Source organism: Necator americanus, chromosome III (assembly GCF_031761385.1).
Source record: "Necator americanus strain Aroian chromosome III, whole genome shotgun sequence".
NCBI classification, from domain to species: domain Eukaryota; kingdom Metazoa; phylum Nematoda; class Chromadorea; order Rhabditida; family Ancylostomatidae; genus Necator; species Necator americanus.
Genome location: NC_087373.1, coordinates 4,715,716 through 4,741,547, shown reverse-complemented (window position 1 = coordinate 4,741,547; position 25,832 = coordinate 4,715,716). Strand labels below are relative to the sequence as shown.

At 35.1% G+C, this 25,832-nt stretch overlaps 1 protein-coding gene across 2 annotated transcripts; it reads left to right on the top strand.

Moving 5' to 3' along the window:
• Positions 1-13,459: 13,459 nt before the first annotated feature.
• RB195_008620 (uncharacterized protein) lies at positions 13,460-25,633 on the top strand (the record flags this gene model as incomplete). Of its 2 annotated transcripts, XM_064195210.1 has the most annotated exons (6): positions 13,460-13,547; positions 24,636-24,859; positions 24,935-25,019; positions 25,101-25,174; positions 25,253-25,501; positions 25,565-25,633. In XM_064195210.1, the coding sequence occupies 6 exons, from the start codon at positions 13,460-13,462 to the stop codon at positions 25,631-25,633; spliced, it is 789 nt and encodes a 262-aa protein (XP_064046354.1). The 2 variants fall into 2 exon arrangements, with proteins under 2 accessions (XP_064046354.1, XP_064046355.1); XM_064195209.1 differs by lacking the exon at positions 13,460-13,547 and having other exon boundaries at positions 24,647-24,859.
• Positions 25,634-25,832: the final 199 nt, after the last annotated feature.

Genomic DNA, 25,832 nt, shown 5'->3' with positions numbered 1-25,832 from the left:
AGCAGTTTCTACACAACTAAGCGACATTTGAGTAGAATTCCGGCGAAATGCGAACATAAATGCACGTCGAAAGAATGTTGACGCTTAAAAACAAAGGATTACATGGGTATTAAACAAGCCATTAGTTTGGGATTCGTGGAACTGGCATAATAGCATTTTTCTCCGAAATAACATCACATTTATACTACTTTCCGGGACGTAAAGGAAATGGAAAACTCGTGTAAATAGACTTTTTAAATCCTAGATTTTTTTTGAAAAAATCCTTACAGATTGACCATTTCCTGTAATAGGACAAGAGAATATGTCAGGAAATTTTGTCAATATCGAGAAAAAATTAAAAATAAATGGAGACAAGCAAGTGAAGTACTGGTTATAAAAAGAACAAATTAATGAATAAGTGAATGAAATGAAGAATAGAGAAATAAAATAAAAATAAATGAATGAAATGAGTGAACGAATTAGTGGGGGTTATGTAAATAAATAAATAGGTAAATAAATAATTGAACGTTCTCAATGTGCTAGGATTTCACTTCTGGATTCCAAATATACGTACCGCATTCAGTTGAATGGGTTCTATACGCGGATGCTAGTGGAATAATTAATTGTAATAATGGTCGAATGTATTTTGGCGAGGGATGGGCGAATGGGAAAGAGAATGGATAAAAGAAAGAATGAATATGTGGATGAATGGATGAGCGAATGAACGAATGAATGGGCGGATAAATGAGCGAATAGAAGTGATGAGGAGAAAAATTCCAGCGATTATCATGTGTCCAAGCCGGAAATAGTGGCACACGTGGCTGTGCTGCTTTAGTTGTATAGGTGATTAATCAGTGAAGGAACGAGTAAGCAAATAAGTAAATATGATGGTAATAAGCAAGTAAGTAAATAAAAAAATAAAGTAAATAAAAAATAAGTAAAATAGTAATAAGTAAATAAGTTAATAAGTTTATGCAAATGTGCTATTTTTTTTAAACTACTAATTGTTTGTATTAACTTGTTTATCCTTTTTTTAAATTCAAGCCGATCAATTTCGATTAAATCAATTAAAAAGATCAATTAAAAAAGGTTATGGTGGATTTTCTTGCCCAAGTTTAAATCCACGATCTTGCACATAAGCGCTTTGTATTTCGTGATGTATTCTTCGCGTTTTATTATTTTTCCTTTTATTCTCTCCTTTTATTCTTTCTTTTTATTCTGTTTATTCTTTTTGATTTCTCTCGTATTCTACATGATCGTCCTAAATGTGTGAGAGTAGCGAAATAAATGGGAATCGTGCGGTAAATTATTTTTATTTACCGTTCATTAGCGCCTAATTCAGTTCCAAGAGATGTAATCTGTTTGGGTATCATCCGATGCGTGGTCATTTTTTTAGTCCAACAAAAATTTTAAAAAATCAATATTCGAGTCAGAGCTCCGATATCCAAAAAATTGAGTTGAGTTTTCTGTTCCAGAGACTCGTGCTACTATGTTAAAGACATAGTGCAAACATCCACATATTTATTGATCGATTGATTTCCCGCAAATAAGGCTAAATGCACAGCAAGACAATTTTTTTACTATTTTTATTTTCGAAACGCAATCGGGTTAGGAATGGCTAAGCTCCGGACAGTTGGACAATTGACGTTCAAAGCCATCCACATGATAAGCGTTGGAATAGAATTTCCTTGAGAAAACTTTGCAATAAGCGGATATTTCCGGATTATTCAATGGGAATATGAAGCAGCTTCGGGAAGAAACTCTAAGAATTTAGGAAAACAGAACAGAGGGCACCGGGGAAAAAATCTGAAAATGGAAAAAGAAAAAGAAAGCGCTGGGAATGAGAGTAGAAGGACTTCCGAGACTAGAGAAAATTAGAAAATGTTTGTATTTTAAATTTACACATTAAACATAAAATTATAATTAACGTAACATATAATTAACGTAAAATATTAGAATTAATTTGTATTTTACACATTATACGTTCTTAGTGGAGTTTTCAATTAAATTTGGCCGTCTGTAAACCTGAAATAAAATTACTAATAAATTCTAAAAAAAAATTGATTTTAGTAAATTTTCAAGGAAACTTCGTAGTAAAGTATAACATTAATATTAAACTTTCAGAATTAGCAAAATGTTCCTCAAAATATCGCTTAGGAATCGAAAATCCGTAGAAAAAACTCGTAGAAGAGATTCTGAATTCTTAGCGATTCACCACTATGGTTCTTATAGTGGAACGCTTTGAATTCCTCAGGAATTTCTTCTCAAATATTCAATAACGGAAGATTTTTTCCCGGGAAAAGTTTTTTTCGGGAATTTATTATCATGTGAGCTTGCTGGAATAGAAAATTCCGCATTCAATGGAGTACAGCATTTATCGGCGTCAGTCGACTGAAAAATCACTAGCTAAAGGGCAAACATTCGAGAAGAATGGCAGTAATTTTCCACTAAGGACCTCAATTACTTTCGTTAGCTGTGAAGCATTGCTGGAAAGCTGTCAACAGCTGTGCGGAAAACGTACATATATTTACTTAAACTCCGCTACGATTCTCGTTGCTGTCGCCTATAAATGAATGTCAATTCCTGAACGAAACGGGGAAATACGACTTTAATTTCAGCGTAAGAACGTAAACAAAAATAATGTAAACAGGTGGAAATCCAATTACTATATCTCAGAATAACTTTCTCGAAGTTTTTAGATAACAGAATTAATGTTGAAAAAATTGTAAATGTTACAGAATGGAAAAACCGTGAATAACCGAGCCTCTACTCGTTTAACCCTGATATTTTTCTGTTTTGTTTATTTATTAGTTTCTACTAGTATTTATATTATTTGTTTATATTTTTATTCATATTTGTATTTATTATTATTACTTCATCTATACTTTATTTTTTATTATTATTTATTAGTTTCTTTTATTAAGGTTAAGAATTCTCCACCATTTTTTTTTTGATTTTCTTCGAATATCAGACTGAGGAACTGTGTATAATATCCTGATTAACTGCCAAAGTCGGCTTAGGAAAGCAATAAGATAGAAATTAAGGATAATTTTTTAAGAGAATCTTTCGAGAGAAAGAGAACTTTTTTAGAGAAATTTTTCGTTTTGAAATGAAATTTCTCGATTGCATGGAAATTTTCTGTTTCATATAAGTCGGGCCGGTACGTGAGTTTCATGAAAATTCAGTAGATAACAAAAATTTAAAAATCCTCACCCTCAGAAATCTAAAAATCCTCATCCTCAAAAATTTGAAAGTTCTTATACTTGTTATTTGTATTAATTTATTTGAAATTCTAAAATAGAAATATCTTTTGAAACAGTGTCCACCTGCCTTCAGCTCAACTCATCTGGAATAAGAAGAAGGGTGCAGTGACAGTCCAGGGATTCTTAATGTTCGATTCTGGCTTGAAGCTAAAAGTAGTAATTGGGAGCTTTTGTTCAGGAAAATTCTGGATTCCTTAATTCCTTATTGAGAAATGAAGGTAGGAAAAATATGAATAAAATAATGAATGAATATATGAATGAAATGTGAAGAAACAGACATGAAAAATAAATATGAGGATAAGAAGATTTGCTAACCATCCAGTAGTCTAACTCTGATATAATCGATCAACAAAATAATCAATAATATATCGGATCAGCTAGGAAAATAATGGAAGAATTGTGGTTTCTCATTTCTCAATAATCCCACTATTATTCCTGAACCTCTACTGACTCCTCGAGCCGTATGTTCTGGTGCCGAACCAGAATTATTGCTGCGTTTACCTATGGTGACTGGATCAAGGTTGTCCAGAGTTCTCAAAGCGTAGGTATTCGACATCATCCTCTCCGAAATGAGCATCATCGTTGCAGCGAAGATCTTCGATGAGAAAAAAAAATCCTTCAGTTTTTCCCTCGAAAAACTCATTTTGTCCGTGCAGCTTGAGGAGCTTAAGAGGGCAAGCATGAAATGAGGTGATGTCGTCCGCCGCAAGATCGTGTTAGAGCGAAAAACCCGGCCCTAGGTACCTTGGATTAGGTGTTCGGATATTTTCAACCACGATGACTAATGGATCGAGCTGATAGGAGAATTCTGGGATGAAACTGAAATACAGAAGAAATTCTGAATCCCACCGCAGTTGAAAAACAGTTGGAGTTTTCGCGTGCAAAATTCTGCAGACTAACAAGAATTAGCTGCAAAAGCGCAATAATTTTTTCCACATATTTTTTTGAAGTAAAAATTAAGAAAATGAGATGCGTATATAATTAGCGGCTAATATCTCATGATAATTAATTTCAACAAATTATATTTTGCATAGAATCCTGCACAAACAACATTTATTACAAAGAATCACAATTACCGTATCCAAGTCTGCAATCGGAGGGACCTACATGTTTTGTTTTTTTTTCCAGAAACGGAAAGAAAAAGAAAAAAAAGAAAAGGATAGAAAAAGGGAGATTGAGTACGACCACAGGTACGATTACATAGCTGAGGTAGATAGAAAAGTGCTGAGAAGAGAGGACGAGTGTCTTTTTTTTTCTTCTGAATGAGTACTTCAGTAATTTTTCTTACTGGGACCTGAATTGTGAATTTATTTTGCTTTAGGAATTTTTTGAGACGTATTTCCATTTTCTCTAGAAACTTCATTAGACGATTTTTTGTCAACGCTTTTATTACTTTTTTTAACTTTTAAAGAAAATGTTTTCTTCTGATGTAATCAGAATTTTTGGTTAGCTAATATTTAGTGAATAATAATTTTCAATGATTTTCAAGTGTGATAAATAAATAAACAATGAAAAACAATGATAAATAGTAGCAATAATAATAATAATAATAATAATAATAATAATAATAATAATAATAATAATAATAATAATAATAATAATAATAATAGTGATAATAATAGGTTGACAAACAATAATTTTAGATATAATAATAATCGTCCAGACATGGCCTTTTTTTCTATTTTTTTCCTTTTTTCACAACATTCTTAACATCTTCTTCGTTCATCCTCGCATCCGATCCCTTACGTTCTGAGCTGGGTCATGTTTCTTACAAGCGTAGTCACTTAAGTTGCTTTCAGTTCGGAACTTAAAGCGTCGGATTCGAGGAAGGTGCTAAAAATGTTGCAAAAAAAAGAAAAACAAACGGGAAAAACCGAAAATAAGCTATGTCTGGACTATTTTTATATTATTATTTTATTGACTATTATATTATATTATTGTATATTATACTATGTATTATACTATTATTGACTATTATATAATATATCATATTTTATTGACTATTAATATTTTACTCTACTGGTAATGTCCAGCGACGTATTTCTGGTTGAAGCTTACCATTAACGATATTATCACCTTTAGCCGGAAGTTGAATAAAAATAGCCGCTGTGTCGATATTTCTACGTACGAGGCCAGGACTGCCTTCTCATAAATTTTCTGGAAGCATGCATGCGTTGTATTTACAGATCATCATCCTAGTAATTGGGAGTCTTAATGACTTCCGTAATCCTGTCCTTCCTGTCGCTGCTGTATTAGGTTTTATTTCTCCGAAGTCAAAAGACTCTTTCTTGTAACTAATTTAATTTATTTTTTATTTTTTAAAGTTTTTATCTGATTTTTGCCTAAGTTTGGAATTTAATTTTAATTTCCTTCATCTAAACCTATTGTCCATGAATGCTAGTGGCGCTTGTTTATCGCTTAAACCCGCTTCCTGTCTCTATGCTGTGTCCCCCTTGCAGGAAATTCACAAAAATAAATAATAGATAAATAAATAAGTACAAGTACTCCACAAATAATAATAAATAAATACATATTGAGAAGAACTGAAAGTGAATAAGAGGTTGTTTTTCCAATCATTTCCCCTTTCCCGCTCCCGGATAACGTGTTCACATCGTGAATATCCAATGACTTAGAAGAATTAATGACTAGTGAGGCTCGATGAGTGACTTGACACATCGGGTGGTAAATAAAACATAAAAATAAACATGGAAATTGACTATGTCTGCCACAAAAACAACATTTTGATTAGTGATTGACAGACGAACGGACAGACAGACGGACAGTCATTTGAATATGCTGACAACGTATCAAATATTCGCGCGGGAATTTTTCGGTCTACAAAATTTTGGAATGTTTTTCTTCTGTCGCCATATCAATCAAATGTCATATGAAACATTCACGAAATAAGTTTTTTTTTTGACGAAGCTCAAAAAGTAAAATAGTGACTACTTTTCACGATATACAATTCATGGAATATGATGGATGATGGAAAATTTATGGATCATTCAGATGATATATATTTTTGCATGTGGAGAGCCAAAAAAAGGAGAAAAATTGCGAAAAGGTGGAGAGAAAGTAATTAATCCGTCTGTCAATAATTATCTAATCTAGTAATTATCCGCTATCTACTAATTATAGCACATAGCAACGGTTTCGCTTCACTCAATGTGTATATAATTTTGTTTATATGTTTACCCGTTTACGCAAGAGTAATTAAAGATGTTATTACACTAAAATATTTTAATAGAGTGAAACGACATCCATGGGGTACGTAGGGTCCCATAGCAGAGATCAAAAGACATTCAAGGCTCCTCCTAGACGGGTCTATGATTTTTGAGATTGAAATTGGTTCGTTGGCGACGACGACGACAACATCATGGGAATCGAGGGATTAGAGCGGCGCAGTAATGTTGAGCTCAAGGATTTTATGTCCACATATTTTTCCTCCGTGATATTTTCCTCCTTTCCTCCTTACTGAATCTTATTTTTTTCACAAAAGATACAAATAACTGCTTAAAAAGTAGTTAGTTATTTATCTAATATGTTGCTAAATGATTTTTTTTGTATCAGTATATTTGCAATTTAAATTTAAATCAGAGTTTTAAGTTGACTTGTAAATTGTAGTTTAAACAAAAGGGTCACAGAAGGTGCTGAGCTTCATCCAGTCCCAGTTAAACGAGTTCCCGAAAATGTGATCAATGAAATACAAACTTTACAAGTATGATATCGGGTTGAAATGGGTTTTTTTTCAAATTGTAATATTTTTTTGGGAATAAGCCACTGAAATATTCAGTTAAATCTTCAAAAATAGACAAAATAAAGTAGAGAAATATCCACGAAATATCCATGCCAGAGCGATAAGGCTTTGCTAATAGCAATTGTTTTGATTTTACGAAAATCGAAAGGTGGAAAATCGTGGACGCGGTCCCACGGTAGGCTTCAATTTTTCACACGTTGCTTAATAAGAGTGAAGTAGACACAACAAGGAAGCTGGGAGTCGAACATCAACCGTTCATTCGAATTTTATTCTATTCTAAATTTAAACGAATCTTTCATTAATTTTTTTATTTTATTATCACTCGTAGCATTTTATTTTATCTACACATTTTCATTGTTATTTTTTACATAATATAATGGGCGGCACTTTTATTCCTCGGCCAATCACAGCGGGACTCCGAAAAGCAGCGAAAAAACGCCGAAAAGTGAGTAAATATACTAATTTAGTATGGAAAAAATCAGAAAATAGAAAAACAAAAAATAAAATGAAATGAAAAATAAATAGTATAAGTAATATAGTAGTAAAATAAATACTAATATAAATATATCAAATATTAAATTATAATAAAATAAATATAATACTAGTAATATAAGTGTGTTCCATTTTTTATCTTTCTTTTCTGGTGCACCATTGGTGTATGTAAATAAATAAATAAATAAATAGATAAATAATAAAATAAGATAATAATAAATAAATCATTCATAGATTGTTCCAGTGTAAACAAATCTGACCATCAATGGGGACTTTCTTACACTTTCATGTATTATTACCAGTAAACTTGGAATAGTATTTTTTTCTGGATTTCAGGAACGATAATCCAGCATTTTAATGTACTCAACTGCGTCTCAAATAGTTTCCTTTTTTAAGTGAACTTTTCTAATCGATAATAAAAAAATACATAGTTATACAGTGATTAATCTTCATACATTGGTGGTAAGCACAAGTTCAAATTCGTTTAGTTTCTTTATGAACCAGTTTTCATGCGGTTATGGCTAGAAATGATATATCGTTTCATTTTCTTCTTAGGATTTCAACCGGAAACAGAATTTTTGCACGTAAAGCGGCATATGTACTTTGGGGAAAAAAAGGCAGGACGAAAATTCGTTCTCGACGCAGAACATAATTTTCAACGCTCAAAAGAGACAGCTGACGACCAAGCCGCTTTTTTCATCCTGGCCTGCCATGAAAAATGCAAAGTGGATGATACGGGATACGGCTAGCAGTGAATATTAAAGATCAAAAATTCAGGAAAACAAAACTAAACGGAAAACTTTTGAAAAAAAATAGAGGATTCACAAATTGAATTAAAAATTGGAAGGCATTGAAAAGGAGAAATTCTTGCACAGATACAGATGGAGAAAAATGGGTTGTTATGGATAATTTCGAGTTGGTGCGCATTTTTTTAGTTCATCGCTAAAGTTTCGAATTATAAAAAAATTTTAGGGCTAGATTTCGAGTTTATCTCAGCTTAAAATTCAAGTTATTCGAATTTCATAGAAATATAATGGGATATAATAGTGGGAATATTAATAGTAAATATAATAGTAAAGTATAACAGTACATTTCAAAAACAAACATAATGAAAAGGTTTTTTTTTCCTTTAAAAACTAGAATAGAAGCAAAAATGATTCTCTGCCAACTTGATGAATTATAAGATATTAGTTGACAAACTAAAGCATTCTGTTTCGGAAGAGTTTGGGAAGAAAATCAATACCTATTGTTTTCATGGAACGATCCTAAAAACACATCAAGAGGATAACGCTACTGGGAACCTCTCAACGTGAACATTTTACCATACTAGCTATTCTAAGGATAGGAAAAGAGGGCATAACATTCCAGAAAATCTTGCTTATTATAGGGAAGAGTTTTCTTTTCCAGCCATTCTTTTCCGGATTATTCGTCGTCGATGTCGATGTCGATGAAATTGCTTTGCATACTTTTCATTAAACGAAAATACCCCTCTCATTAAGGGAATTATCCGGGAAATTATTGTTTTTCCAAAGTGTTTTCATTTTATTTTTAACTAGAAAAAAAAGAATTAACCGTCAAGAAAACAGATTTTGTCGTTCGTAACTAAAATACGCTTAAAATAAATAAAAATGGACGGTATTCGGTCACATGTGATTTACACGTGATGGCAGAAATGAAATCCTTGCAAAGAAAAAAATTAACGTACGACGTACGTGGTAAACAATAGCAATATGTCAACAACATTATTGTATTATTTATATTTGTCACCGCAACAACAACGACAACAACAAAACAACTAGAAACAATCAACAACGAATGAACAATGAAAATAGGAGCTGTTGATGAGTTATGAGTTCCCGATACAGTACCCCACCGCAGGGGATTCAATGAATCAAAGCAGCTGTAAGTGTAGAAATCACTTCTTAAGGTGTAAACGGATACTTTTGGAATGTGGATGTCATGAGCAGAATAAGAAACGGTATCCGATTTCATGTCGGCATAGATGTAAGGATAAAGCGGCGACCTATAGAGATTCTATGAGAGTGAAGGTGTTCAAGAAAGAAAGTGAAAGAAAGTGAAGATGATGACAAGGTGACATAAGGATACAAGATAGAGGAGATAAATCCACGGATATATGAATAGGCATCCGATCAATCAATAGAGAGTGTCAAAGAAACGGCGGGATTAAGATGACACAAGATCAAATATCCTAAAATATTTTCCTTGAAAAAGATCGATCGTATCGACCCGAAATAAGAAATTACTAATCGCAAAGAGAGCGCTTTGTAGATATCCTTTTTCTCTTTTTTTTTTCCAAAAAAAAGGAGGTGCTTTGGAAAAAAAGAAAACGCTTCTTTCAACCTTTTCCGGATAATATTTTTATTTTAAGGTTTGGTATTGAGAAAGAATAAATTTTGGAAAGTTAACCAAATATTAGTTATTGAGAAAACTGGAACAAAATGTCAATTATTGTAATAAAATTGAAAATTTATTTCGCAAAATTTTGAAAATTTCGGCAAAATTTAAGAGAAATGATGAATAAATGAAATTAATTAAATTTTCTTTCAATACTCTTCGATTTTGTAAAAAAAAAAAAACGTTTAACTCACCAGATATAAATTTTTTTCTAAATCGTGATTGACTAACATTCTCTGTCAACCACATTTCCACTTAGAAGTTTCCCTCGTTTCCAGAGATTCCGAGAATTCGTAAGAAATGTCACTTGCGGTACAAATGAAATTTCTTAGGTGTGCTAGTTAGAAATAGTCCTCCTTTCGTCATATCGTTATGTTTCCAGTCGATCTGCTGCCGATTTTGAACACCAACGCCATTTCATGGATTTTTCCCATTTGACGCTATTTAGACTTGCAAGTTAAGCCCTAGTCCCACACAAATTTCCTGGATCGCATCCTCCTGTGTCCGAAAAATCGTTCTTTTTTCTGCTACAACCACCTATTCCAACGATGCACTTTTTCTTCTATGGGACCTAGACCCGTATCATGCTTCCGAGCAAAATTCCAGGCAAACTAAATACTTATAGCTTAAGAATTTTTCCTATTTCGTTTCTTAACGTTTTTAACGCAAAGTGCGTCTTGTGATGTCGAGACTACGTCTGATTAGGATTTATAGGAAATTTCCTAGAAAAAAGAGAATACGATTGAGGTGACATTTCTTAGAAAGTCTCTATTCAATTGCTTCCCATTTCTTAGGAATTTTCAATTCAAAACTTCCTCGGGATTAGCGGAAATGTACAAAAGATAGTAATTTTGACGGATATAAATGAAAATAGATAAATTGTACTACTAGAGGGGCGAGGTGATAAACAAACAATAACACAAAATCAAAAAATATTCATTGTTGAATATTTATTGATGAATTTATTTGCATGCACACAAGGAAAAACAAATACTCTCGGAACTGCCACGTGACCAGGAATGTAAACGAATTAAATTAATGGATGACGCTTTCAGGAGAAGCAAAACAAAACATTAGCAACATCAAGAGAATGGTAATAGCGGGACCAAAGCGGGAAGCGAAATGGAGAGTCGTGGACAACCTTACGGACATCCACGACTGTGTTTACGAGGCCGACCGCGACGCGTGCTGCGACGAGGCGCCGATGCGTCGCGGTCGCCTCTGTGAACATAAATTCTGCCAACTTAAGGAGTTTACATATTAAAATGTATGGGGAAAACTCATAACCGGTAAATAATTATGATTAAAAAAAGAGAAAAACGTGGTGATGATTGAGACAGAGAAAGAGGTGTTTGTGATCAGCGATTCCATACTCAGAATCGTAAATCTCTTTCCCCTCTCTTGTTAGCACGTTATTTTTTCCTGCCGTTATGATCTACTATGTTAGTAAATCAGTAAGTTAGTAAGTTAGTTGAGATTGAAGGGAGAAAAAAGAATCGGAAGAAAGAAAAGAAGGAAAGAGAGAAAGAAAAGAAGGAAAGAAAGAAAGAAAAGGTAAGAAAAAAGGCAAGATGGAGAGAGTGAATAAATAAATAAACAAATAAATAAATAAATAAACAAATAAATCTGTGTTTCTGTGCATAACTGCTCACCTGACTTCACGTTCACGTCACAAACGAGCTGGAGGAGGTGAAAAACGAACAAGCGGACAGACAGACAGGTAGTTGACGATCTAATATTAAATCAAAAGAAAGGATTACTGTACATTCCGGTAATTTTTTTTCTCGCTGAATTGAATAGTAATCTAATCGGGAACCCATTAGTTGCCTAATTTTGCACGAATTCAGTGATCATTGGATTGTATCGGACGAGTTTTCCACCTAAAGATCGTGGAAAAATCCTTAGAGTACTTCAAAATTTCTCTTAGTCATTGTTCCTTTTTCCTTCTCTATTCTGGACTTTTGCTGTCTACAGCTAATTTATTTTTATTATCTATATTAGTACTATCTACAGTATACAGCATTCTATATATATGGGTGTACGTGTACAGCAGTGGAAGAGTTTTTCTTTGAAATAATCTGCGACTCACGCGCTCAAGTTCTTCCGGACTAGCGTTAATCCCTTTCCGTAGGTTTTAGGTCTGGAATGCTTAAGGGTTTTTTCCCGAAGAGCTCGACTGATAAAATATGTTGGGAATGCAATTCCTATGATCTATGAACAATTCCTGGTTAGTGAAAGGAAATTGTTTTTTTCCTGATGAAAAGATTCATAGATTAATTGTGTAAGGCTCCACAGTCCTCCGAATACAGTATCCATTGGAGAAACTGGAAATTGTTCCACGTGACAAAGCATATAAATAGGATTCAAAGTGTTTTCGTCTATGTTTGCCACCAATTTATATTTATAGGAAAATCACAGGAATTTTTTTTATGGACGAATCACAAACATTGTTTCTATGAGAATTGTCGATCACATTAGCTTGGTCGTCATGAGTTTTCACTTTTTTTCCGCTTTTGACTGAGGAAACATAGCAACCAATAGCTGGAACAAGAAATAGGAAGCAGATCCGATGAATTCCGCCCATTCAGGATTTATAAATCTTGAAATGCAGCGGATTGTTCGGATTTGCATCAAAAAATAGAAGAAATTTCATTCTCTATTGGGGAAAATTCTATTTTCTATTGGGAAAACTGGAAAAGTCCTGAGACCAGGCATCATTGAGGAAGAAGAAAGGCCTGGAAGCACGATGACGCCATTAGGGCGCCACAAGAATGAGGAACGTGATGGAAATGAGTTCGAAATAAAGTGATTTGCATGCGAGAAAGAAATATCTGCCGGGAAGACGTTGGAAGCACTCTGGATTTCCGTCAGGAATCCATCCATGATCAACAAAATTCAACGCATATCAATTACCAATGACTTTATGCCGTTCGTAGCATTCTGTGAGCTATAAAATTGTCCCATATGCAATTCCTTAACACTATCCAGACCCAAGTACTTAAGGATACTGCACAGTGCGTAGATCTCATTCGCGTGGGGTGAAAATCTGTACGTAGCCCGTTAGGTCGGTTAGACTGGCCAGTTTGTTTCTCCTCTTGAAGTCCTCTTGGTCCACTTAGAACGATATCGAGGCTAGGGAAGGAAAGAGGAGGAGTTTGATGGTATATGTATGTATGACATCAAAAATTTCGGGATTTGAATATTTCAGGATTCTAATACTTAATAATTTAATAAGTTTAAAATTTTTACAATTTGGATAAAGGCGAGGTTCTCCGAAATGTCAGGCCATAAATAAAGTTTCACCGTAACAAGAAAAGAAAATTCAGAAAAAAAAAAGAAAATTTTTTGTTTCTTTTTTCACTAATATTGCCCATATGCTCCTTTGTCGGGGCTCTTTTGTTCGTTCATAAATGGATTTCACTCTAACTACAATTTCTTCAAATAGAATATTGCAGACGACAAAAAAAAGCAAAATTTCTAAACACCCAAAGGCAGAAGGATCACAATTTGTAATTCTAGGTAATTTCATTTTTTTCAAAAAAAAAATTAAAAGATGAAGAAAATGGATGGAGAAAGGAGGAGTTTGATGGGATGTGGATGCGCATCAAAGACTTCCAGCCATTTTCAGGATTTGGATAAAGGTGAGGTTGTTGAAATGTCAGGCCAATAATTCCATTTCACCAAAACCTCGTTGTCACGGCAAGAAAATTTAACTTTATTTTATTGTGTGTAATTGTATTTTGTTTTATTATACTACATTACACAAGTGCATTATTTTAGAAATAACCTGGAGCGAGGGTAAACGAGGGAATCTAATTCTTTATCGTCTGCGTCTCTCTCGCAATATTAATCTCTTGCATTCGTGATTTTCCTTCACTACGCGTCACTACGCGATAGGAATGCTCGTCTTCATTCTCAAGTAAGAAAAAAAAACTTGTGGACATACTAGAAAAAACATTAAAATTGACATTTCTTTTAATTTCACATCCTTATACTTTTATTTTTCTATTTATTATTATTAAAGGATAAAAAGGATAAAGTTTCTGGCGTTAATCAATCCGCTTATTATTATTATTTGTTTTTATTATTAATTAAAAGAATTATTTAATAATTTTTTATTATTTTCATTATTTTATTTTTACTTTATTTTTTATTTTATTTTTTATTTTATTTTTTCCTATAATTTATATAATTTTTGACATCGATGCTAATATACTATATTTGATTACCATATATTTATTATTATAACTGTTATATATTTGATATTTTTGACGAATTTTCCTGCTACTCCTTTTACGAATTTTCCTGCTGCTCCATCATCAAAACAAATTTTCCCTTTTTCATCCGGAAGCATGAATTCTTGTCCACATTAGAAATCCTTTTCTCCAGATAACAACATTGTTGTTAATTGGTTTCAGAGTGTGAACAGCATGTTAACCATCCATTTGCAGAAATGCTTCCGTAAACATCGTAAATAATGCAATAAACACAACGAAATTGCCCTTAATGAAAGACATCGCACTGAAACGACGACACGTTAGAGGGCGTTTATCGATTTTTGGGCTAAGAAAAATTTTCTGCACACTCAAAAAAATTGAAATTGAATTGAAACTCAAAAATTTGAAATCGCAAAAATTGGTAGGAATTTTCTTCTAAATTTGAAATCTGTTATATAATACTTGTTGGTGTTATTATTTTTAGAAATAAAATATATTTCACTTATTCAGATTGTGCATTCCATTTAAGCGTTTTTATGTGCTTCTAGAAAATTTCGATTTCGACTCGAATCCGGCTTCTCGACTTCTTCGAAAACATCTCCTCTCTTTTCTATTTTTACATATTTTAACTATTTCTTCTTTATATTTCATCTATCTTTTTATATTTTCTTACTCTTATTCTTATTGAAGAAAAATCTCCATTCAGTTATAGTTGTTCTTTTACTTACAATATTCTCTTTATTGAAACAGTTAGTAAAGTTAAACTTGACTTAAATTAAAAAATTATTTAATTATCAAAAATTGAGCAAAAAAAAATTAAAATTACGATTACTTAATTGACAAAAGTTCGGCAAAAAATACCTAATTGTTTTTTATTGAGAACCTCAAATACTCCTCTAATTTTTTTTCCGGATATTTATTTGCGAGCTTCTTCGTTTCTGAAATCGGATACCTTTTTCAATTTAAAAGAAAAACCCATCCGATTCCAATAATTTGAATAATCACTTCAAATTCAATTAAGATCGGTTTCCAAAAAATAGAAAAAAATCTTTCCAGCTTTTAATTTTGACTACATTCAGAAAGCATTCTACTTATTTTTTTATGGCTATTTCTTTTCACAATTCTATTTTTTTCCTCTTGATAGTAAGTTCTCAGCGCGGTTTCGCACTCGTTTCCACGTAATCACAGACTATTCATGATGGTAACGCAATCCTCGAAGTGTAATTACATATAAATCGAATGTTGACGTCGTAAGAAATGTCCGTAATTACGGTCACGAGATTTGATGACGGATAAAGTGCATCCGAGCAGCAAAGTTGATGTTATACATTCAGAATGGAGGTCACCGTAGTCGATTACGGTAACGCAGAGGAAAGCGGTGAATTAATTTTATTTCGAGGGAAAATGTCCTCTTTTTGTCCGGAGAAATAAATGTCTGGAGAGCGATTTGATTCAAACCGCAACAGCAGCGATATCATTTAACTGAATCGCAGCCGCATCAGATATATCTTGTGTCTGCAGGGAAATTACATCTATAATACTTTTTTCTTTTTTTTCCCCAAAATTCTGACACAGACAAATGTGTTTTGCTTTTTTTCCTTTTATTTCTTTCGGTTCACCATTGGTATATGTGACTAAATAAATAAATAAATAAATAGATTCGGTACAGAGGTTCCGAATCACTTACTATAGCGATAAAATTACGGTAATAGTTTTTGCGATGCCGTTTCCCGGGCGGCTCTTCAGTAAAGGCGCTAAATGCTGGCTGGCTCAAGGATTCAAGGATTATCGAGGTGTGTATGTATGAGAGCTGTGAGTCAGTATGAATCAAGGAAGGCGCGAAAGAAAAAACCCAAATATTTTGACGGATTAGCCAGTTTAAGGAAAGGAAGTCAGTCATGATGAGCAATCCTTCCATGCAATCATCTCCACACCGCCATTTTTCAGCTATCACGGTAAAATTTTTGTTTGTGGATTATGTAGTTTCTCTTTTCTATTTTCTTATGTTACTAATTTAAAACCTACAAAAGAAGCTTCCTCAATGAGCTGATGAGCGGTTAGGACAACAAATATTAAAGTTTAATGAATAATTGATAAATTGAACCAATAAACAAGGGAATGAACGAAATTTTCAATTCGAAAATGTTCAGCGAGGAAGTTTATAGTAGAAATTTACACCTACAGTAAGGTTGCTTTTTTGTAGTATTGACAGAAGTATGAAGTTGGATCTATTTTTTTATAAAAAAAAAGAATTTGAGGAATTTCCGTTCTAGGATAAGGTTTTAGGATTTAGGATTTTGTTTTGGGATCCACTTTGATTTTTTTCCATCTGACTTTACTGAATTAACTAAAACACTCCTTAAAACCTGGAGTCATACTAACTAGTTAAAAAGAACTATTGATTACTGTATGGAATTGTATTTTTAATAATCGTGAACTGTTTGGATACTAGACCACCGTGATATTTTCAGGAGAGTCGAGCTTTTATCATATTTTTCAGGAATATCCGAGTTTTTTTTTTTCGGGAATGAGTAAAGAGATGGTAGAATAAGGAAAAAATGTATTTTGATAGTAAAACGAAAACAAAAAAGTGAATGAACAGATTCAAGAGTGTAGAGGGACTCCTTTTTTGTTTCAGGATAGTGAAAATTGAATAACTCTGAAGTCAGCTGGAAATACGAGCTTTAAGAGATTTATCTTCGAAAAAGTAGCAAATTATAGGTTAACCCCACTTTCCAAACAGGACCCATAGACACGTCCTTTAAATTTACTCTATTGACCTAGTGTGCTTCGGAAAACTTTGCCACCGATCCAAATCGCTGTCTTCTGAAGACTAGATGAAAAGATTTTTTCTGCACCAAATGTCAATATGGAAAACTTTTGGTACAACAATTATTCTCCACCTTGTGAGAATGGGACCTTATTTATAAATGTAGTACGGTAGACCAGCTAAACAGCGTCAACAAAGAAACAAAATATTGCAGCCATAAGCGAATAAATCTGGAGGGGAGAGTTTGAATGTTAGTAGAATGGTTCGGAGGCGTTCCTTCGCTTCTGAGAAAAACGTAATCGCCGCCTAAGTCGCTCGAAAGTGCATACAAATACATGTTTCACATTTTATAAACGTGCAAGCGACTAAACGCTTTGGAAATTGTCCGGCGGAAATCCGACCATGCGACAGAACAAGCGCAAGAAATTGCATGTTAAATTGTTCAGCTTAGCTTTGAAAAAAAAATCCTACCATGTAACACAACAAAGCTTAGCTATGTAAGAAAAGAAAAAAGAAAAAGACGTTTTGAAGACTATATACATATGCGCACAAATCTACCATAAATGTCACCCAAATGTCAGAGCCAATGAGACAAGGGTGAAGCCACGCCCACAATGTCATTGAACCTATCATAGATGAAAGGTTAATAAATAGAACTAGTAAAACTGTAGTTTATAAAACCAATGCAACTACGCTAAAAAAAGATGATGGAGCTGGTTTAACTGTAAGGTTTTTTTTTTCCTTTACCTTGTCGAATTATGAGAAAAAAAGTAATAGACAAACAACAAACAAGTAAAAATGCTGGAATATTGGAAAAATTTATAATTCTGGTTAAAAATTTCTTGCCCAAATTGAATGAAACAGGAGAAAACGGGAGAAATCCGGCCGGCCGAATACTTTTCCGTTTCACCATCTCCACTAAGGATCTAAGTGTGTTTTTTTCCTTTTTTCCTTTTTTTCTTTTTTTTTTTTTGAAGATTATGTAGATTTTGAAAAGTAAACAAATTATAAATGTATGGAACAAAAAATAAAAAAATAGAAATAATACAATTTTTGCATTGCAGTAAAACGCGGCGGAGCATCCCAAGTGGTTTGTTACGTAAGAGACTTTATCTTTTTTCTAATGTAAAAATAATAAAATAAAATTTAGAACAAAATATGGTAGTTAGATTTCTAGAAAGTATTTTTAAAAGAATGTTCTTTATTCATCTTAGTGGCAATCCTTGGAAAAATACTTTCAATTCATCTTAGTTCCAGTTCATGGCACAGCCATCAGCTATTTGTAATCGTAATTTTTAATTTAAAAAAATCATACACTATAATTTTATTTTTGAAGTGTATAAATAGAAAAAGGGAATGAAGCTACATCGAAATTTTTGGCTATATAAGAATTTTAGCTTTTTAGAGTCAATGAGAAGGATAAAAAATGGGCGGGATTTTTTTTTTGAGCGATGACTATAGATTTCCCTTGCTGCTTCAATGATTCTTAGAATCCTAAATCATCCCGAAATTGAACATCAAGGAATAAAGTGCAATTTGCTATCAAATCCCAAACTATGCAAGTACTATAAGCCATAAATAGCGGTAAACTGGGCTGCGGTCCCATGGGGCCGTCTACGAATCGTAGGGCGGTGCTTTAGATGAATCGGATGTTGCCATCGCCGGCGATTAATCCTATGCGAAACGCATTTATCACCTCAAAACACATCGTATCCGCCAAGACGCTCATATCTTGAGCGTGTCATGAATCAGCGAAACGGTCATGAATCAACGAAAACTCGTCCCCGGAGGCATAACGTCTCAGACAAATACGAAATTTTCGTAATATAGGATTGTGGGGCATGTACGAAGTATAATCGTACCATAAACGATATGATTTTGACTGGAAAATCCTTCCTGAATGTGATCTCTGGACGATCCGGACGTCTTTCCAGTGCTATTTTCAGTCCGTCCACATAATTAATGGAATTACTGAATTTAGAAGACTTTTTCGCCGATAGCATACAAATAAGGAATCATCGTGAATTTCTCCGTGACCGATGATCGTCTGCAGATTACTTTTTTTCCAAGTTTAGTTACGATTTGACGAAGTAATTGTAGTAAACAGCTCTTTCAGGATTCACTAGGAAGAAAAATCTACTGTAATATGTAAAAAATCATGTTAAAGAAGAATGTATGTATGGAAAAAATTGTAGCCATAGAATTTGTATTTACTTGTTTATATTATCTATTATTTACTATTAGACCATTCATACATACATTGTGATTATTTATGTTTGTAAATATGTAATTATTATTTTATTATCCGTCGCGGATTTGAGGCAACTCTTTTCGCATAACATCTAAAGGACGCGTCGCGTAGACGTGGGAAGGTCCCAACGCTGTCCTTCGTTTCGCGCGCTTTACGCGCAATAGCCTTAGAGTTAGCCTCCCAAGCTATGCAGGGAGTGAACCATCGATGCCCGAACGCAAGCCTAGTGGCTACCATACTATGTGCACCAGCTTGTCGTACCCCTAGGATGTTAGAATCCGGTGTCAGTTCCTCACGGTACCCACACTTCAATGAGTCCGGTGCTGGACAAGGGTGACTAGCATTCGGGGACTCGACACTATCTATAAGGTCATTTGTTTAATTATTAATCTATTCTAGGAAGGTCTAGACATAATTAATCATGACAAACTGGACCAACTATGTGTGTGTGTCTCATCCAGAAATTTCAGGATGATTTTAAAATGCATGTAAATATCATAAACAGACACTAGTGATGTTACGTCCGCACGCGATTAGCCATGAATGGACAGCAATTGACGCGCCCCACGACATCACAACAACACTTTGTCACAACAAAAAAATGGTTATCGAAAGCTGCTGACAAACCAATCGGCTGAGGGTAGAACAAAAGTAGATTCTCATAAAAGTATGAAAAGGATAAAGCGTCTGGCGTTAATCAGTCCGCATGGGACCTGCACTACCTCGTTCACTTCAATTCAGAATCCTCTGAGGTTTACGAACCCAAACCCGTGTCAGCCCCATAGAATGACTTGCGGTGGCTAGCCGATGTGTCAAGTCAGTGCTTTTATCCTCCCAGACAAGTCTGGTACCAATTTATCGACCCCGGAGGGATGAAAGGCACTTGGTGAGCACTAGGGTGGATTCGAACCTCCGATCGATCGTGCAGGAAGCGGAACCTCTAACCGCTGCACCACACCCGGCCACATTATAATATTAATACTAATAAATCATAATAATCAAATATGTATATTAGTATCGATATCAAAAAAATATATAAAACATAATATCAGAAATTGAAAGAAATGTCAACTTTAACGTTTGTTCTAATATGTTCACAGGTTTTTAGGTGAGCACTAGGGCGGATTCGAACCTTCGATCGATCGTGCAGGAACCTCTAACCGATTGCGCTACAATCACCCCAAATAAATGAATAAACAAATAAACTGAAGTCGAAGATGCTCCTTTCACCAGGTGCCATTGCGTTACTATTGGAGAACAATGATAGAGCATTCGACTAGCGCTTGGATGTAAACAACGCAAACAAACAATGGGTGAGAAGAGGGGAAGGTGCTATTCCAAAAAACCTCGGTACTTCTGTGTGAACCTCATAGATTGATGCTGAATTGATCTGCCGCCCACGCCCTGCCGAACGCTCGTCTTCCCGTAGAACACGAATTGCCGTAGATTCTCGGTCCTCGGTTGGGACCATTTCAAAAATTGACAGGGAGGCGCGTTACGGACCAATGCATCCAGACGGGTGAGTCCGTATGATTCCGACTCGGCGGGCGTACGCGTAAATGCCCATCATCACTCGCCGTTCCCTGGCGATGATAAGCGTCCGACAGTCTGATCGGCCGCACTAATTGAAAGCGCACATCGAACAAGTGACGGGTGGATTTCGGATTTCTGAACACATGGAAATTCCAGCGATCGCGTGGATCCTGCTGGAAAATCAACTCAATCGTAGTAAAGAATTTTATAAGGTTATAGAGTGGAAAGAACACCACTTCCTCTTGTTCTTCTCTTCTTTTCAACTTCGTATTTGGAAATTGCGAAAAAAATTCTTCTTTTCTATTTTTCATAGAAATGATTTCGGTAATTTTATACTTAGGTTACTCGCCTATGTAAAAACGTTAATTTGCATTTGTAGGGAGAATAATTTTTTTTCGAAAGACGTTAATATTTTGTGGTCACGTTATTTTTTTCGTTTTTTTTTCTAGAAAATTATCCAATCTGGAGTCCAAGAAAGCATAGGGATAGGCGAAGGTTTGTCATTCCGTTGCTTGGTCCTGTGATCTATTTTCGCGCTAGAAGAAAAAGATTGGTGGTTTTGGTGTTCTCTAGGGATTGAAGCACGGCTAAACACCGCATACATTCACATCAGATAAGACAAAAAGGCCAGGAGAACAAAAATGACAACCTATGGAATCGAAAGATCAAAAATCGGGGATCTGGACGATTGGGACCTATGTCCAGGAATGTTAAGGAGAGAAAAATATGAAACGGATATAGTCAAGTCGAATGATAATTAGCTAATTTTCTTTTTTTCCCTCGAAATCAACTAGTTTTCTCCGTTTATTCAAAAGCCTTTTTCTTTTTTCAGGACCTTTTTTTCTTAGTTTTTATTTTTTTAGTCTCTTTACAATTTTTAAGCATTAATTTAGCGAGACAATTTCAATTTAGCAAGTATTCAGGATTTTTTAAAGCAATTTTAAGCAAACACGGAAACCGAGAAAGAGTTCCGGCGAAAAATTAGCGAAAAGAAACGGAAACCTGAGTTCTAAGGTAGTGAGGAACTTTTAGCAGAATTTTCTCGATCTAACGGTAGAAAAATAGAAAAAAATATTTTGTAACGGTGAAACCTCTCTTTCTTCTTTAACGATTTACTTTTGACGCATGTTTTGTTTCATTTCATTTCAATTTTCCTATATCTCTTGGAAATTGTTTGTGATTTCCTGCTTTCATAGAGCGATAAGCCAGGAATTCTATTATCGATCGTAATAGAGCAGAGGAAGATTTTCATAGGTTTGAATTGTAATGGAACTAAAAGAAATTCCCGCAAAATTTCGTGATTCACAAAGTCTCACGTCAGTTTTTTTCTTTCCTGGAACGGGTTGTTCCTGCTATTCCTAAATATCAACTAGCAACTTGTTATTGTTGTTGTTTGTTTGTTTTTTTCTTTTCTTTTCTGAAACTTCGTCTCTTCTTCTGACTGTTCTTTTCGGTTACTCCGGTCGTCCAGCGAAAAAGAACTCGGCAAAACCAATCCGTCGGTTACTATAAGCGACCGTGTATAATAAAACAGGACTAGGAATACGGTAAGACGTAGAAAATCCTGGGAAAATGTTGTTGAGGAGGTCACTCAGTTGCGCCCTTATTTTTGAACGCTTTACCTTACTTTTTTCTCCTAGTAACTTTAGCTTACATGTCACAGATCCTCTAAGACTAATGCTTAGGTCTTAGGGGCCTGACTGATGTAGTTATTTACTTCCAGAAATAACGGCGCCGCTGAGTGCCCTCTCCACAACCATTTTACCAAAAATCCGTATGTCTAGACTTAAATTCAAGTAAATTGCTAGGTTAATCATGTAGACGCGATCGGAGATAAACTTAGCGCTCTCGTTCTCTTCCTGCCGCTACAAGATTACATAGTTATAGAGGATAACGAAATCTCACACACACGAACGCTAGAAACCTATAGGATCTATACTTAAGATAGCGTTAAGACCCTCATTACATATAGTAGGGTCAAAACGACATGAAGCACGTACGCAATTGCGTATCTCTCGCACTTCTTCCCGCTTCCACCCATCGCTGCAGTTTGCGACGGGCCCACCGCGGTTCCAACTGCTGCCCGCACCGCGCCGTTTCGAGCACGTACGCAATTGCACCGCAACTACACCCGTGATTCATGTAGTTTTTACCCGACCCGATACAAACGATCCTCACCACCACTTTTCCTGCATGATTTTCTTCTTATTGCTCACTTTGGGAAGTGACGTGTAGAGCTTACGGTGATCTTGCGAAACTATCGAATGTCCATCTAGCCCGCTGGTCATTCTGCGAACTACAGATTACTCTTCTACAATTGTATTACTGTATTATTCTATATTGTTATTGTATTTTGAAGAAAATTCCCGATACTCTCAAAAAAAAAACGAGTTTTTCCTTCGCCAAATATTTCCTCATTTTACGACGACGACTAAAAGTTGGAGGTTGTGTAGTTGCACAAAGACGTGTCTAGCGCCGTAAATGGAATTCATTTCTGGTACAAGTATTCGAAAAATCCTTTAGTTTTCTTCGCTTCTTGTTTTCCGGCTGCTCTGAAAATTTTTAATTATATTTCTGATTGTTGTGCTTAACTTTGGAGGTTTATTAGGTTTCCTAGAGGTCCCTAGAGTATTTTTTAAAATTTGTATTAGGGTTATTCTTCCAAATATTTTGTTCTTTTTTATGATTTTTTCTTTTTTCTTTTTTTCTTTTTTTCATTGTGAGCGATTACTCTTGTTCCATTGTGTTGTTGTTGTGTAATCTGAATAATTTTTTTAGTTGTAGATGTAACTTAGGGACTTTTAGTGTAATTTATGGTGTTTGTAGCTTCGTTTCGGGACCCCTATTTCTCTAATTGGTCATTTTTTTCACCGTTTTTGTTCCTCGAGTGCCAGGATCCAAACCCGCAACTGCCTTATCCTGGATGTCACCTCTACTGTGCTGGAACTTTTAACATAAAGATAAAGAAGAAAATAAATAGTGAAATAATAAAATAAAGAGATAAAGAATAAGGCTGTAAGTGCCTTGCCCTGCGCTGTACTTGCGATAGTCAGACCACGTGCTCCGACCCCTTCACTTCTGGATGGTGGGCGAAGAGATCACAGGAGCTGCACCCCATCAGCCAGACCCCCTTCACCACCTGAGGTGGCTCCGGCTCCGCTCTGTCGCACCCATGGCACTGATCAATACTTATGAGGGTTGCGCCAGCGCGTTCACTTTATTCCAGAATTCATTTTCATTTTGGATTTATGGATTTGTACAATGTCTCACAAGCGAGCCGATGTGTCAAATCAGTGTTTTTATCCTCGCAGACGAATCTGCTACCAATTTATCGACCCCGGTGGGTTGAAAGGCATGGTTGGCACTGGAGCGGTTCCGAATAATCGATCAAGCAGTCAACGCAGGGCCTCTTACAGACTACGGTGGACTCAGGTCGATATAGGGGTAATAAGATTAAATGTTACGATCTCAGAAACTATTCTGATAGTCAGTTTATAGAAGAGGACTGTTTCTCTATACGGAATATATGTTATTGGGTGACTAGAGACTTAGGGATTTTACCATCCTAATTGTACAGAACAAAAGTGGTGGTTCAGTGGAATGTCTTTATTGTATGAATACAGGTGAGCAGAACAGTTGACAGCAATGCGATCCAAATAAAAGAGCGTTGTCTGCCGCACTCTTTGACGGTAGAAATCGTTATGTGCGAAAATAACCATAACAGCGAACGGTACTTTATACCACGCCCCTTATCTATCATCGGGGTCAGTGATAGAGTAAGTAATGTTCTAACCTTTCTCCATACGGAGTAAATGAAGGTCTAACGTAACTTAACTATTGACTACAGACTAAAGTGTTATTCTCGATTCTCAATGTCTTTTCGCTAAAGCTTCAGGTTATCTCATAGTGTTATCTCTTTCCTCCTTGATCCGCTTCATCATCAGAAGATATTTTTCAGTGTGTGCAGCTATGCGCACTTCTGCACAGTGCTGCGTCTGCAGAAAAGGTCCATTTCTGCTACAAAACTTGTACAAACACATGCGAAAAGTTCACAAATGCTCAGATGAAGAGGTAGATACCGTTAAGAACGCAGTGAAGAGGGCCATCTACGAAAAAGAGATGAAATGTGAGGATTGTGAGAAAATATTCTTCTCCTATGGTGGACTCAGAAAGCATAAGAAGGTAAGTGAATATGTGAATAAATGAAAAGTTTCATGTTTCACGAAATTAAATGACATGATTTCCGCGAATTTTCAGGATGTTCACGAAAAACCCGCCATGACAATATCAGCGGCGAGCAAACCAGACTCGAAGAGTGATCCTTCTATCGAATCCTCGAGAGGTGACCAAGCATTCCTCGACAATTCGAACATCGAAAGTGTCGCGACTCACTGTAAAGGGAAGCATAATGATGGATTTTCAGATTCTTCCATTGTCAAAAGAAAAGAGATCACAAGCTCGGATAATCACAAGGAAATTCTCCAGAGAACTGAAGAAGTTCGTTGAACTTTACTGCTTTCTTTTTGCATCAATTGTTTTGAAAAAAAAAGTTCTTTAAGATGTGTTTTTTTTTAGGTGAAAGCGGAACTCTCCGAGGTCATTCGGGAATTGTTCAAAGCGGATAGAATGGACATCTTGAATCGACTCAACATAGCAGTTTTGAGTGCATTGGAGAATGCTGTAAACGAGATGTTTGAAAATCTCGCAGATGAAATGTTGGAAAATGACGAAGAAGAAGTGATGAGACGTACTCCTAGAAAGATCACCATGCAAACGACTGGAGCAGGCCCGAAACCCCCTCGTACTCAGGTCCAGTGCAATGCCGTAAGTGCAAATTTGCTTAAAAAAAGGAATAATAGTGGATTACACATGCCTCATTCATTTCAGCAATTTCCAAAGATCGACAATATAAACAGAGAGGAAAAGGAAGAAAAAGAAATTTATCGATGTCGATAGTGAACTAGAAGAACGGGTGCAAGATATTCCCTGTAAAAAAAACCTCGAACTCCTGCAACATACTTTATCCTTATCTGTGGTAAAAGAAACCTATGTGAACAATGTGCAGATGAAGTGATTTGGATAAATTGCTCAGCCGATATGGTTTGTAAGTTTTAGACACATATTATTTGTTCTTTTTTTTTCGAAGTAGCCATTA